Source organism: Hippocampus bargibanti, linkage group LG09 (genome assembly GCF_051943395.1).
Source record: "Hippocampus bargibanti isolate YZ-2025 linkage group LG09, ASM5194339v1, whole genome shotgun sequence".
In the NCBI taxonomy this organism is placed as follows: domain Eukaryota; kingdom Metazoa; phylum Chordata; class Actinopteri; order Syngnathiformes; family Syngnathidae; genus Hippocampus; species Hippocampus bargibanti.
The window spans coordinates 3,447,501-3,460,995 of record NC_142742.1 but is presented as its reverse complement, the minus strand read 5'-3'; the positions used below and the strand labels follow the sequence as shown (position 1 = coordinate 3,460,995).

The following is a 13,495-nucleotide window of genomic DNA, read 5'->3' as shown; positions in this document are numbered from 1 at the left end:
TGAGTTACGTCTGGGTTGAGTGGATGCTGGCGCGTGTGGTTGCCACTGCTCACCCACAGAAAAAAACGTATCCTGTGACTATAATAAAGTGAGCTTACGAGTTTTGAAAGGCGCTTAGAAATGAAATTATTATTATTATTATTATTATTATTATTATTTTTGATTATTATTATTATAAAACTCAATATTCTTATTATATTCAATATATATATAATTCAATATATTCAAAACAGAAACCTAGCGTGACACCACTTGTGACACTCCTGCTTGGTTTATTGTTTTAGGTTGTTACATAATGTGTGCATTTTCTGTGTGTGGTGGGGGGGGGGGGGGGGCTACTAATGCTAACGACAATTGATCTCCAATCAGTATCGATCACAATCAGTCAATCATAAAACAACCCAATCAACTCCCTCCTTATTTCGACCAGGTCATACTTTGTCTACCCCCGCCACCCCGCTCACCCATCCCTCTCACCTACCCTGTTTTTTTTTTTCCTTTTTTTTTTAAAACAACCATCCAGGACAGGAAATTCTTCAAAGGATTCTTTTCCAAAGTAAGTTGTTATTTTGTATCCAGTCCGAGTGCCTTTTTTTCACTTTTCTCTCTCTTTTTCTCTCACGTTTTTAACAAATCACCCTTTTTTTTAAAGGCCGGATCACGAACGCCCCCCCCACCCACCACACACACACACACACACACACACAAATGCATGTGGGGGCAAAGTTTTAGATCACGGTGGGGTCACTTAATTGTTTGTGTGCGAGTGGTGTTAACAACTTGTCTTCCGATGACTCAAAAAGTGAAAACAAAATGATGTGAATGACCGTCAAAGGAACTCGCGCACTTTTTTTCCATTCCCGTTCTAACCAAAAGGGGGCACCTGAACACCAATTTTATTTCTCTCTTTTTCCGTTTGGCTTGAGTGGCTCACCAACTTTTAATGTGGATCGGTCATGTTTGTTTGTTAACTTAAACATGTCTTTTGTGTGTGTTTTTTTGAACTGCACGCAGGCAGGGAAGAAAGCAATACGCGCCGTGCTGTGGGTGTCGGCGGATGGCCTACGTGTGGTCGACGACAAAACAAAGGTGAAAAAACACTAGTCATAACAATACAGTGATACCTTGGCTTACGAACTTAATTGGTTCCCAGATAGAGTGTGTAAGGTGAAAAGTGTGTATCCCAAAATTTAATTTCCCATAGGAAACCATTAAACTGAGAATAATCAGTTCCCAGGTCCCCATAAAACATAATTTTCTACTTTCTTATTTTCTCAGCCTTAAAACTACACAAAATATACCTATATATATTTTATGTATAATAAATGTGCGGTGGTATTATAATTAAAGAAATAAACTGTAATGCATAATAAAGTTATTTTATTTACCTGCATGATGGTCGTTGATGGCTTGATGGAATGGAGTGTCCGGTTTCATCAGCGTTAAACACTTGATGAGGAACGTAGCCTTCTTCTTTGACCATCTTGAGGAATGATCCCTTGTAGGTGCGATAATTTTATCTAGTTCCTCATCAATTGTGTTCTGTTAAGCTGGGTTGATAGCTTTTTGCATCAAGTGTACAGATGGCTTGTGCGGGTTGTTTGTGGAGCCTGATTGATGGGATATTTTAACCTTGCTGTCTACACTCTGCTTGTCTCTCTAATGTTTCAAACACCACTGCTGCGTTCTTGACCAATCACGTGGCTTTAATCGAAGACTGGGGGCAAGGAATAGAGAACAAAAACAGTCGGCTGCCATTTTGTTGTTAGAAGAACGGGCTTGTTCGCGAACGACACATCATTCATTGAGGCAGCTCCGTGTGTGAAAAAAAGTTTGTATGCCAAGGTAAAATTTTCATAAATTTAACGTTTGTAAACCGAAAAATTTGTAAGCCAAGGGGTTCGTAAACCGAGGTATCACTGTATTAAATTACCGTATTTTCCGGTGTATAAGGTGCACGGGAGTATAAGGCGCAAACACAATGGTGTATTTTCCGTGTTTTTTCCCAAATATTAGGCGCACCGGAGTATAAGGAGCACACCCAATGAACGACATTTTTTTTTCCATAGTATAATATATAAATATTTTATTGAGATTTTAATATATTTTTTGCCCAAAACAGGATACTATCAAAATAAAATCATAAACTGTAACATGTCCTTGAGAGTTTAATAATAATTTAATTTAATAATAATAATACAATTCATTTATAAGCGCCTTTCAAAACTCTCAAGGACACTTTACAGTCACATTTTATTTTTTTGGTGCGGGTGAGCAGCGGCAGACATTCGCGCCAGCGTTCACTCTACCCGGAAGATGCTAGCTAGGTAGCTGGCTAGGTATCTAGGTAGCCAGCTCGCTAGATAGATAGATAAATAAATCAATACATGCTCCCAAACACAAAATGATCATCGGTACGGTCATACTTGAGTTGATGATGTCAGTGATGGCGCCTGATAGACGGTAATTATCTATTTCCACAGGATCTGATACTCGACCAGACGATTGAGAAAGTATCATTTTGTGCGCCGGACCGCAACTTTGAGCGAGCCTTTTCATACATCTGCCGGGACGGGACGACGCGCCGTTGGATCTGTCATTGCTTCATGGCCGTTAAAGACTCGGTGAGAACGTCGAAGGGGGTAAAAAAAAAAAAAAATGGAGGAATTATCACAAACATGACCACGCGATATCATACGCGAAGGGAGAGCGGCTGAGTCACGCCGTGGGCTGCGCTTTCGCCGCCTGCTTGGAGCGTAAGCAAAAGCGGGAGAAGGAATGTGGCGTCACCGCCACGTTTGATGCCAACCGGACCACCTTTACCCGCGAGGGCTCCTTCCGGGTCACCACGGCCACGGAGGCGGCCGAACGGGAGGAAGTCATGAGGCAGCTCCAGGATTCCAAAAAAGGTGCCGTTTCGTGGTATTGTTTTCGTTGCGGAAGTCGCCGCCAGGTGGAAATGTTTTATTTTGAAAGCTCTCAGATGATCATGTTTCCAACTCAGTGCTCATTTTACAGGGACGCTAGTTTGTTCTGAATGACCTGGGGGACATTTTCTGTGGATTTAGATAATAATAATAATAATAATAATAATAATAATAATAATAATAATAATTGGATTGGATTTGCCTTTATTAGTCTCGCAGTGGAGAAATTTACATTTCACAGCAGTAAAGTAATAATAATCATCATAATCATAATCATAATAACAATACATTTAATTTCTAAGCACTTAGATGATGGTTGGTAAGGGGTTACTTGAAAAGAAAAATTCTGTATGAATGTGGGAGGTGTGTATTTGAGGAAAGGTTTTATTTGTATTTGTTTGGAATAATAATAACTATAATATTAATAATAACTATAATAATCAGAATAATAATAACTATAATATTAATAATAACTATAATAATCAGAATAATAACTATAATAATCATAATTATATTAATAATAATAATAGTAATAATAATTACTATTATTATTATTATCATATTAATTATTATAATAATATTTACAATAATTATTATTATTATTATAACTATAATAATAATAACTATGATAATAATAACTATAATAATAACTATAATAATGATAATAATAATAACTACAATGACAATGATAATAACTATAATGATAATAACAATAATAATACCAATCCACTAAAATGCTATACATATTGGTTTATATTTATATATTAATTTAGTTATGATATAGATTAATAACAACAATAATAACAATAAAAATAATAATAATGATAATAATAATATAATAACACCAATAATAATAATAATAATAATAATAATAATAATACATTTCATTTCTAAGCACTTAGATGATGGTTGGTAAGAGGTTACTTGAAAAGAAAAATTCTGTATGAATGTGGGAGGTGTGTATTTGAGGAAAGGTTTTATTTTTATTTGTTTGGAATAATAATAACTATAATATTAATAATAACTATAATAATAATAACTAATATTAATAATAACTATAATAATCAGAATAATAATAACTATAATATTAATAATAACTATAATAATCAGAATAATAACTATAATAATCATAATTATATTAATAATAATAGTAATAATAATTACTATTATTATTATCATATTAATAATTATTATAATTATATTTACAATAATAATAATTATTATTATAACTATAATAATAACTATGATAATAATAACTATAATAATGATAATAATAATAACTACAATGACAATGATAATAACTATAATGATAATAACAATAATACCAATCCACTAAAATGCTATACATATTGGTTTATATTTATATATTAATTTAGTTATGATATAGATTAATAACAACAATAATAACAATAAAAATAATAGTAATGATAATAATAATATAATAACACCAATAATAATAATAATAATAATACATTTCATTTCTAAGCACTTAGATGATGGTTGGTAAGAGGTTACTTGAAAAGAAAAATTCTGTATGAATGTGGGAGGTGTGTATTTGAGGAAAGGTTTTATTTGTATTTGTTTGGAATAATAATAATAATAATAATAACTATAATAATAATAATAATAACTATAATAATAATAATAACTATAATATTAATAATAACTATAATAATAATAATAACTGTAATAATCAGAATAATAATAGCTATAATATTAATAATAGCTATAATAATCAGAATAATAACTATAATAATCATAATTATATTAATAATAATAATAATACTATTATTATTATTAGCATATTAATAATTATTATTATTATAATATTTATACTAATAATAATTATTATTATAAGAACTATGATAATAGTATGCAATACTATGAAGAACTATAATAATAATAACTATAGTAATGATAATAACTACAATGACAATGATAATAACTATAATGACAATGATAATAACAATAATAATGACAATCCACTAAAATGCAATACATATTGGTTTATATTTATATATTCATTTATTTATGATATAGATTAATAATAACAATAAAAAAAAAAAAAAATAATAATAATAATAATAATAATAATAATATAATAATCATAATTTTTGTTGTCCGGAGACGTCATTTGTCCTTTAAGGAGAATTATCAAATGAAAGATCCAGCAATTGTTGTCATTTTTGTCCTAAAACAATCCTAAAAAAACTCCCCACTCGCCGTGACAACTTTCAACAACAGCTGAGAGCGACACAAAGATAGCGGCGAACTCATCCGGCGGCGGCGTCGTCAACGTCTCCGCCGTTCAGTCGGGGAGCCCGCCGTCGCCCTCGTCTTCGCCGCCGCTCTCGATGAACACCCTGGGTATACCGCGCCGGCACGCCCCCGCCGAGGCGCTGGCCAGGCAAGGTTCCTTCCGCGGATTCCCGGCGCTCAGCCAGAAGACGTCGCCCTTCAAACGCCAGTCGTCGCTGCGCATCAACGAGCTACCCTCCACCGTGCAGCGCAAGTCGGACTTCCCCATCAGGAATGCAGGTCAGATGGGGGTCTAGAGACGCACACACACACACACACACGCGACCGCTCTTCTAATTGATGTTCTCCCCCCCCCCCCACCGCATTCAGTGCCTGAGGTGGAAGGAGAGAACGATAGCATAAGCTCGCTGTGCACTCAGATTACGACGGCGTTCAGCGGACACCCGGAGGATCCTTTTTCCTCGGCGCCCATGCCCAAAGCGCTCACCTCGCCGCAGTCACCCGTCGTGCCAGGTAACCGTCGCTCCCACGCGGAGAGCTCGTAACACCGTGACGCACTTAGAAGTAGCCATTATGCTAAAAAAAAAAAAAAATGCAGCAGATTAGCATAAAGCAAAATAGGAGTAATGGTCTAAATCAGGGGTGTCAAAGTCATTTTTTGCCGCGGGCCACATTGTAGTTATGGTTTCCTCTCGAGGGCCGTTATGAATTTGGGGAAGCCATTAGAATGTTTAAATCCCTTCAAATATTACATATAGAGCACACAACAATGAATGAATAACTAGTTTTCAAATCTGAAGTCAAGAATAATGACTTTTATTGTGGTTGACATCCAAAAATATGAAATTTTGGCTCAGATTTTAGCGATCATCATGGAATTTAACAAGTTTGATTTGCTTTCGCGGGCCGAAAAAATTGATGTGGTGGGCCGGATTTGGCCCGCGGACCTCGACTTTGACACCTGTGGTCTAAATAATACACTAAAAAATCGAATCAGTTTTAATGTACAGAAATATAAATCAGAAGTGACATAAATTGAAAGTATTACAAAAATTGACATTTTTTTAATAAAAATAAATATATCTGTGTTCTCATGTATATGTTGATATTTTTACAAATATTTAAAAAAAATGAAAATATTAGTGATTATTAGATATTAGTTCCAATAAATTCCATATTCATTTGATCGAAATACTGAATTATTAAACGAATAAATTAGACATGATTTAAATATTCGCTTATTATATTCAATAAATTATATGATGATATATATATTTGATGATTTATATGTTAAATAAATATTGAAGCAAGTCTTTGTCAAATATCACATTTTTAATACAAGAAAAATATATTTTAAAAAATTATAAATATATAAATATATATAAAAATTTAAAAAAATGAAAATGTGAGTGAATATGTTCCAATAAATTACACATTCATTTGATAAAAATGCATAATTATTAAAAAATATATATGAGACATTATTTAATTATTATATTATTATATTATTACCATTCTATAAATTATATGATGGTATTAATAGATTACTTATATATTAGACAAATATTTAAATTTCTTACAAAATGTCAAAATATGACATGATTATATTAATATTCCATTATTTATATATTAGACAAATATTTAGATTTCTTACAAAATGTCAAAATATGACATGATTATATTAATATTCCATTATTTATATATTAGACAAATATTTAGATTTCATACAAAATGTCAAAAATAGGACATGCAAAATACACTAATTAGAAAAAAAAATACCAAAAATGAAAAATACCAACAAATAAAAACTACTTAACAGATTAAGTTATATAAATATGATATGTATATAGAAGACAAATTTAAAATTTAATACAAAATGATGAACTAAATATCAAAAAATAGGACATGGAAACTACGCAAATTAGAAGAAAAAAAAACAATTTTAAAAATAAAATTGCAGATCTAAATACAGATGATATCTAAGGCCAATCTCTCATGTTGTTATTTTGTGGACATAAACTAACAAATAAATAAATACATACATACATAAATAAATACATAAATACAGTAAAGTGTCGTTATATCGATATCGGATATATCGATAGTCCCGGTTATATCGATACTATTTCTATGCACGCACGGAGAAAATTACATGCAAACAGGGTCGGATATATCGATAGTCTCGGTTATATCAATATTTTTCGGACTCCCTTGAATATCGATATAACGAGACTTTACTGTACATAAATAAGAAAATATGAAAATACGAAAATTTGAAAATTCATAAATTAGAAAATTCATATATTCGAAAATTCATAAATTTGAAATTTCATAAATTTGTAAACTCGTAAACTCATAAATTCGTAAATGCGTAAATTTATAAATTCATAATTTCGGAAATTCATAATTTCAGAAATGTGTAAATTCATAAATGCGTAAAATCAGAAATTCATAATTTCATAAATTCAAAAAATCATAAATTAATAAACACACATACAAATAAACACAGCTAGGTAGCTGTTAACCTTCTATTTGCTAGCTAGCTTTCTATCAATTTGAGTTACTTCCGGGTTGAGTGTGGCTGCCGCTGCTCACCCACAGAAAAACTTATCCTGTGACTGTAAAGTGACCTTGAGAGTTTTGAAAGGCGCTTAGAAATCAAATGGATTATTATTATTATTATTATTATTATTATTATTATTATTATTATTATTATTATACTTTCTGTCTTGTAACATGTTCCGCCTGGCATGTCGAACACTAAACCATCCTTCTCTTCGTCCCCCGTCGTCCTCCCGTCGCTCCTCTGTAGTCAACGGCTCCTCCGCCGCTACCACCGCCTCTTCCTTCTCCGCTCCCCATCCACATCCTCTTGTTCCTCCGCCGCTTCCTACCGCTGCTGGTATTATTCCCCCGGCTCCGAATTCAGCAGCGTTGGCCCCTGCCCTGCCCGCTCGAGACACTAACCCCTGGGCCAAGACCTCCGCCGGGGTCCCAACCCCTTCAATTGCGGGTAAGAGGACATAACTGACAGAACAAATGTATGTCATAATCACTAGGATCGAGGAAGCTTGGCGAATAGCTGCCCTTATAAATGATTCCAATTCCCGTATAGAAGTTGTAGAACGTCATACATTATTTGAAATGATAACAAAAAAAAAAACGCATACGTTTTGCTAACAGCGACTGCATCATTTCCTTTTGCACAATTTCATGACTTGTTTTGGGCACTTTGTCTTCTGTGAACCATTAACCGATTTCAAGTACAGTGGTACCTTGGCTTACAAACTTAATTGGTTCCCACACAGAGTGTGTACGGCGAAAAGTGTGTATCCCAAAAATTAATTTCCCATAGGAAACCATTAAAATGAGAATAATCCGTTCCCAGGTCCGCATAATTTTCTACTTTTTAATTTTCTAAGCCTTAAAACTATGCAAAATATACATTATTTTATGTATAATGAATGTGCTATGGTATTATAATTAAAGAAATAAATTGTACTATATAATAAAGTCGTTTTATTTACTTTTGTGATGGTCGTTGATGGCTTGATGGAATGGAGTGGCCGGTTTCATCAACATTAAACACTCGATGAGGAACGTAGCCTTCTTCTTTCACCATCTTGAGGAATGATCCCTTGTAGGTGCTTTCTCTGCGATAATTTTACCTTGTTCCTCATCAATTGTGTTCCGTTTAGCTGGGTTGATGGCTTTTTGAATCAAGTGTACAGATGGCTTGTGCGGGTTATTTGTGGAGCCTGATTGATGGGAATTTAACCTTGCAGTCTACACTCTGCCTTTGAACTATCAAAGTTGAAACGATTCCAAATTTCACTGTTTTCTATCCATTTTATCACTCTCTCTTCTGTCGTCTGCCTGTCTCTTTAATGTTTAAACCACCTCCCTTCACTGCTGCGATCTTGACCAATCACGTGGCTTTAACCAAAGACTGGGGGCGGGGAATAGAGGACAAAAAACAAGCCGGCTGCCATTTTCTTGTTAGGAGAACGGGCTTGTTCGCGAACGAAACATCACTCGTTGTGTGTATCTCGAAAAATAGTTTGTATGCCAAGGTAAAATTTTCATCAATGTAACGTTCGTAAACCGAAAAGTTCGTAAGCCAAGGGGTTCGTAAACCGAGATATCACTGTATTGGAAACTCCGTTAACTCTCTTGATCTCATAGCACGCAACCACCCCCCATTCCACGTGGTACCTTTCACACAAAACATTGACAGAGTTTTGTTTATGTCCAAACAGTAGGAAATTGGTCCTCGTCCACTCCTGTCATCATCGTCCCCCCCACGTCTTCTCCGGTGACCCCCTCGCACAAGCGCACCCCGTCTGAAGCGGAAAAATGGTTGGAGGAGGTTTCCAAATCTGTCCGGGCTCCTCGACCGGACACCGTCACGGCAGTTGGGGCAACGCCCGTCGCACCGTTCACCGCTCCCTTGGCACCTATACCTCCGGCGGCGCCCTTACCTCCGGTTGCGTACGTCCCCCTGCTACCTCCGCGTCAAACTGCTTTCCATCCCATGTCCAACGGGCTTTCCTTCCCACGACCCAGCGTACCCGTGGTGGGCATCACGCCCTCGCAAATGGTGGCCAACGTCTTCGGCTCAGCCGCGCAACCCCAAACCTTCCCCGTAGCGCCTCCGGTTGTCGTCACCCCGAGCCGCTTCATCAAGCCTCCGCCGTCGCCCGCCGTAGTCAGCGCGCACCCTCCCGACGGCGGCGGCGGCGACTTCAACGGGGCGAACAATTGGGCTGTTCCGCCCCAACCCCCAGCCACTTCCTTAACCGCTTCCGCCGCGCCGCAGGAAGACGCCTTTGAGGCTCAGTGGGTGGCGCTAGAGGGGCGCTCGCACCAGCGGGCGACGCCGTCGCCCACCAACCCTTTTTCCACCGAGCTGCGCAAGACTTTTGAGATCCAACTCTGATGACCGTGCCTGAGGAAAGGGAGGCGGAACGGGACGCGGAATCCATTTTGGGGGCGGTGGTCACGAGATGATGGGGGAGGGGTTTCATCGGCGAACTCCGCCCCCTTTCTAAACAATGAAAAACATGCTGCTGTTGCTCACGGTTCTCCTCCGCATTCTCTGTGCTTGTTTGAACGTCCTGTGGAACCGCCACTCCCTGTATACTCGCTTTTTTACCCACACAATTCTCAACCCGAGCGGAAAAGTAAAGCAAGACAATGCCAAAATGTTTATTTTTATGCATCGAGTATATTTTAAATAGCGACAAGATTACAACCGTCATTTTGCCAAAGGCACAGAATAGCGACGAATCAGCGTGTGCGTCCGTGTGTGTCTTTACGTGTACTTTGTATTTATATGGGCCGTGTATTTCTCCAATAAAGGATGATTTGATGTGTATCCTAATACGTACACACGTACACGGGTTGCGATACAATTCATGGACTGTTTATTTGATTGGTCTGGTTTCACTTGGGGATGGCGAATTGATTCAATATGGTACTGCTAGCTTCAGTCGGGTACGATGCAATGACTTTCTTGTCATTTTACAATGCAAATAAATTTGTCTGTAGGTTATCGTAAATGTGGCATTTCATTTAAATATATTTCTCCAATAAAAGGTTATTTGACACATTTTATGGTGGTTCAGTTCGATCAACTCACCTCTTAACTCATTCACTGCCAGACACGTGCAAAAAAAAAAGGTGTCCACTCCAGTGCCGGGGTTTTTGTCATTTTCTCTCAAATTGCAGGACCCATTGAATATTGAGTTTTAGGACTACATAAAGATTAAATTCAGCATAAAAAAACTTGACACTCTCTACTTTCATCAGGAAAAAAAATAGTTAATTCCTAAATCATATGGGTCTGGAGTTATATTAGCTTGAAATGAGGGCGGCTGTTCCAAATTCAATGTAATACGTACACATTGGTTTATCGCGCTTGAAAAACAGCTGAAGCTGGAACAAAGTGCTAACATATAATATAATATAATATAATATAATATAATATAATATAATATAATTAATGTAATTAATGTAATATAATTTAGTTAATGTAATGTAATTACATAATATAATTAATATAATATAATTAATATAATATAATATAATTTAACATATAATTTAATTAATATAATATAATGTAATTAATGTAATATAATTTAATTAATGTAATGTAATTAAATAATATAATTAATATAATACAATATAATATAATCATTTTCGTTGTACTAATCGTATTAAGTTCATCCTGTCTACTTGATATCTAATTTAAAGCAGATTCTTTACTTACAGACAGCGTATTATAGGTGTTCAAATACCTGACATGTTTCGGCGTATACTTCCGCCTTCGTCATAATCATTTTGTTTTTTTAAATTATGAAATGTATTATTATTATTAATATTATTATTATTAACATGGAAAAAGGGCAACACTGCCCCCTTGTGGAAGAGAAAAAAAAACATTGCCAGAGGCCATTGCCAGCGCTTTATCAGCACCCAAAAAAACAAATAAAATTCGGGAATGGCGCTCTATATCATATTTTCAATTCCCAAATAAATTTGTGAATGGCAGTGAATGAGTTAATCAATCAAATAGTTTTTGGATTGAAATTGTTTTTTTGTCACACCACTAAAAAAAACAATGAAATATATGTATATTATTCATATAGATGTATATTTTACTGAAATATAAATATATAAAGAATCTCACATAGACGTGCTCATTTTTAATGTGTTGTCAAGAGATTTTGTGAATGGACAGCTGCTTTAGTTTTTGGCATGTTTTTTTTTTTTATGACATTTTTTGTCTTTGTGGGCGACTGTAAATAAGACGTCATGACAGCAACAATGGCTGGTTTACGTTTTTTTTTTTTTTTTTTTTTTTTTTTTTTTTTTTTTTTTTGGGGGGGTCAACAACTCATCTCCATCCCACCCCCAAAAATAAATAAATAATTCCCCGTGTTTGGTTTTGCACAAACCTCAACTTAACTCATTCACTGCCAGATGATGTGCAAAAATCCAGACGATTTACAAAATATGTGTCCACTCCAGTGCCAGGGTTTTTGTCATTTTCACTTAAATTGCAGCACTTACAGAATATTGAGTTTTAGTACTGCATAAATATTCAAAACAAAAAACCCGCAGAAAAACATTTCCTGTGACTGTAGGGTGACCTTGAGAGTTTTGAAAGGTGCTTAGAAATGAAATATTATTATTATTATTATTATTATTATTATTATTATTATTATTATTATTATTATTATTAGTAGTAGTAGTAGTAGTAATAGTAGTATTTTTTATTACTGTATTTTTTTCGGATTGTTATTCCTCCTGTCCAGGTGTTGGCGCTAATGAGTCTTCAGCGCCGCGCCGCAACACCCATGTTTACCGATATAAATAGCACCCGGAAGCTCACCGACGAGTTTATTCGAAAAAAAGATACATCTACGTGTGCCGGTAGACGGCGGAGTCTCGTTTAACGGAACCTATCGAGGTACGATTGTTTTATTGAATAAATAACGCTTCGTTTTAATTTGTTGTGACACATAATCGCTGCGTTGGAAGACGCCAGCCTCTTCGAAGTTTAGCTAGCGGCTAACATCGCTGGCAAAACATGAACCCGCCCACGTTAAGTAAACGACATTTTTAAAGCTGCGTTTTCTCCATGTGACTACACTGCTCTTGTTTTTTTTTTTTGTATTTTGTATGTCAAACAACGTTAACTCGACAGTAGTGTCATTTTGTCAAATATCACGCCGAGGGATAAGAAACATTTGATTAAAAAAACAATACCTTAAACGAACCAGATTAATAAAAAAAATTAACTGCTGCTATATAGTTCGACACATAATCATCCACGCCGATTGGACGTTGACAATTGCTTCCCAATTTAATTTACTAATTTCTTGACCCATTTTAAATAATTTTCACGTCGTCACGCGTATTATGCTTATTTTTTTAAATAACACTTTGACTTCTGACCGCACACCACCAGAAGAAATCCAATAGGGTGAGGCGTGGTGGCCAAAAGAAAATTAGTTATTCAAAAGGTAAGTCATAATTGTCTCCGTTTAACTCTTAGAACAATAATATATCGTAAAATTGCTTTTGGGCAACTCAACCTTGTATGTAATTAGAATTAACTTGACATTTCGTCACATTGTTTGGACTGTTAGCTCTTGAACAGGTTATTAGCCTGAAGTGCTTTCTCCACTCAACTCTTTTAACTATTCACTAAATTGTTTGCTAAATGCATGAACACGCGTCAATGTTTGCGTGATATTAGTTTAAGCACCGTTTTTCACAGTCTCTTGTGATTGGTATTAATT

At 35.3% G+C, this 13,495-nt stretch overlaps 2 protein-coding genes across 7 annotated transcripts in view; both read left to right on the top strand.

Moving 5' to 3' along the window:
* Positions 1 to 10,797, top strand: part of numb (NUMB endocytic adaptor protein) — a 30,881-nt gene extending 20,084 nt beyond the window's left edge. For 3 of the 5 annotated variants that reach the window (XM_089003805.1, XM_089003807.1, XM_089003804.1), the window contains 8 exons: positions 524 to 556; positions 1,015 to 1,089; positions 2,484 to 2,624; positions 2,705 to 2,909; positions 5,172 to 5,465; positions 5,556 to 5,699; positions 7,999 to 8,199; positions 9,446 to 10,797. In XM_089003805.1, coding sequence (XP_088859931.1) covers positions 524 to 556; positions 1,015 to 1,089; positions 2,484 to 2,624; positions 2,705 to 2,909; positions 5,172 to 5,465; positions 5,556 to 5,699; positions 7,999 to 8,199; positions 9,446 to 10,125 — 1,773 coding nt within the window. In that variant the 3' untranslated portion in view covers positions 10,126 to 10,797. The remainder of the gene's footprint in view (positions 1 to 523; positions 557 to 1,014; positions 1,090 to 2,483; positions 2,625 to 2,704; positions 2,910 to 5,171; positions 5,466 to 5,555; positions 5,700 to 7,998; positions 8,200 to 9,445) is intronic. The other 2 variants (XM_089003808.1, XM_089003806.1) reach the window with 2 other exon arrangements.
* A 1,741-nt stretch (positions 10,798 to 12,538) lies between these two features.
* The window catches only part of exd2 (exonuclease 3'-5' domain containing 2), a 14,092-nt gene continuing 13,135 nt past the window's right edge, over positions 12,539 to 13,495 (top strand). Inside the window, exon 1 of one of the 2 annotated variants that reach the window (XM_089004102.1) lies at positions 12,539 to 12,660. The gene's annotated coding sequence lies outside the window, so the exon portion shown is untranslated. Of the gene's footprint in view, positions 12,661 to 13,149; positions 13,217 to 13,495 lie in introns of those variants that run through there. The other variant, XM_089004103.1, reaches the window with a different exon arrangement.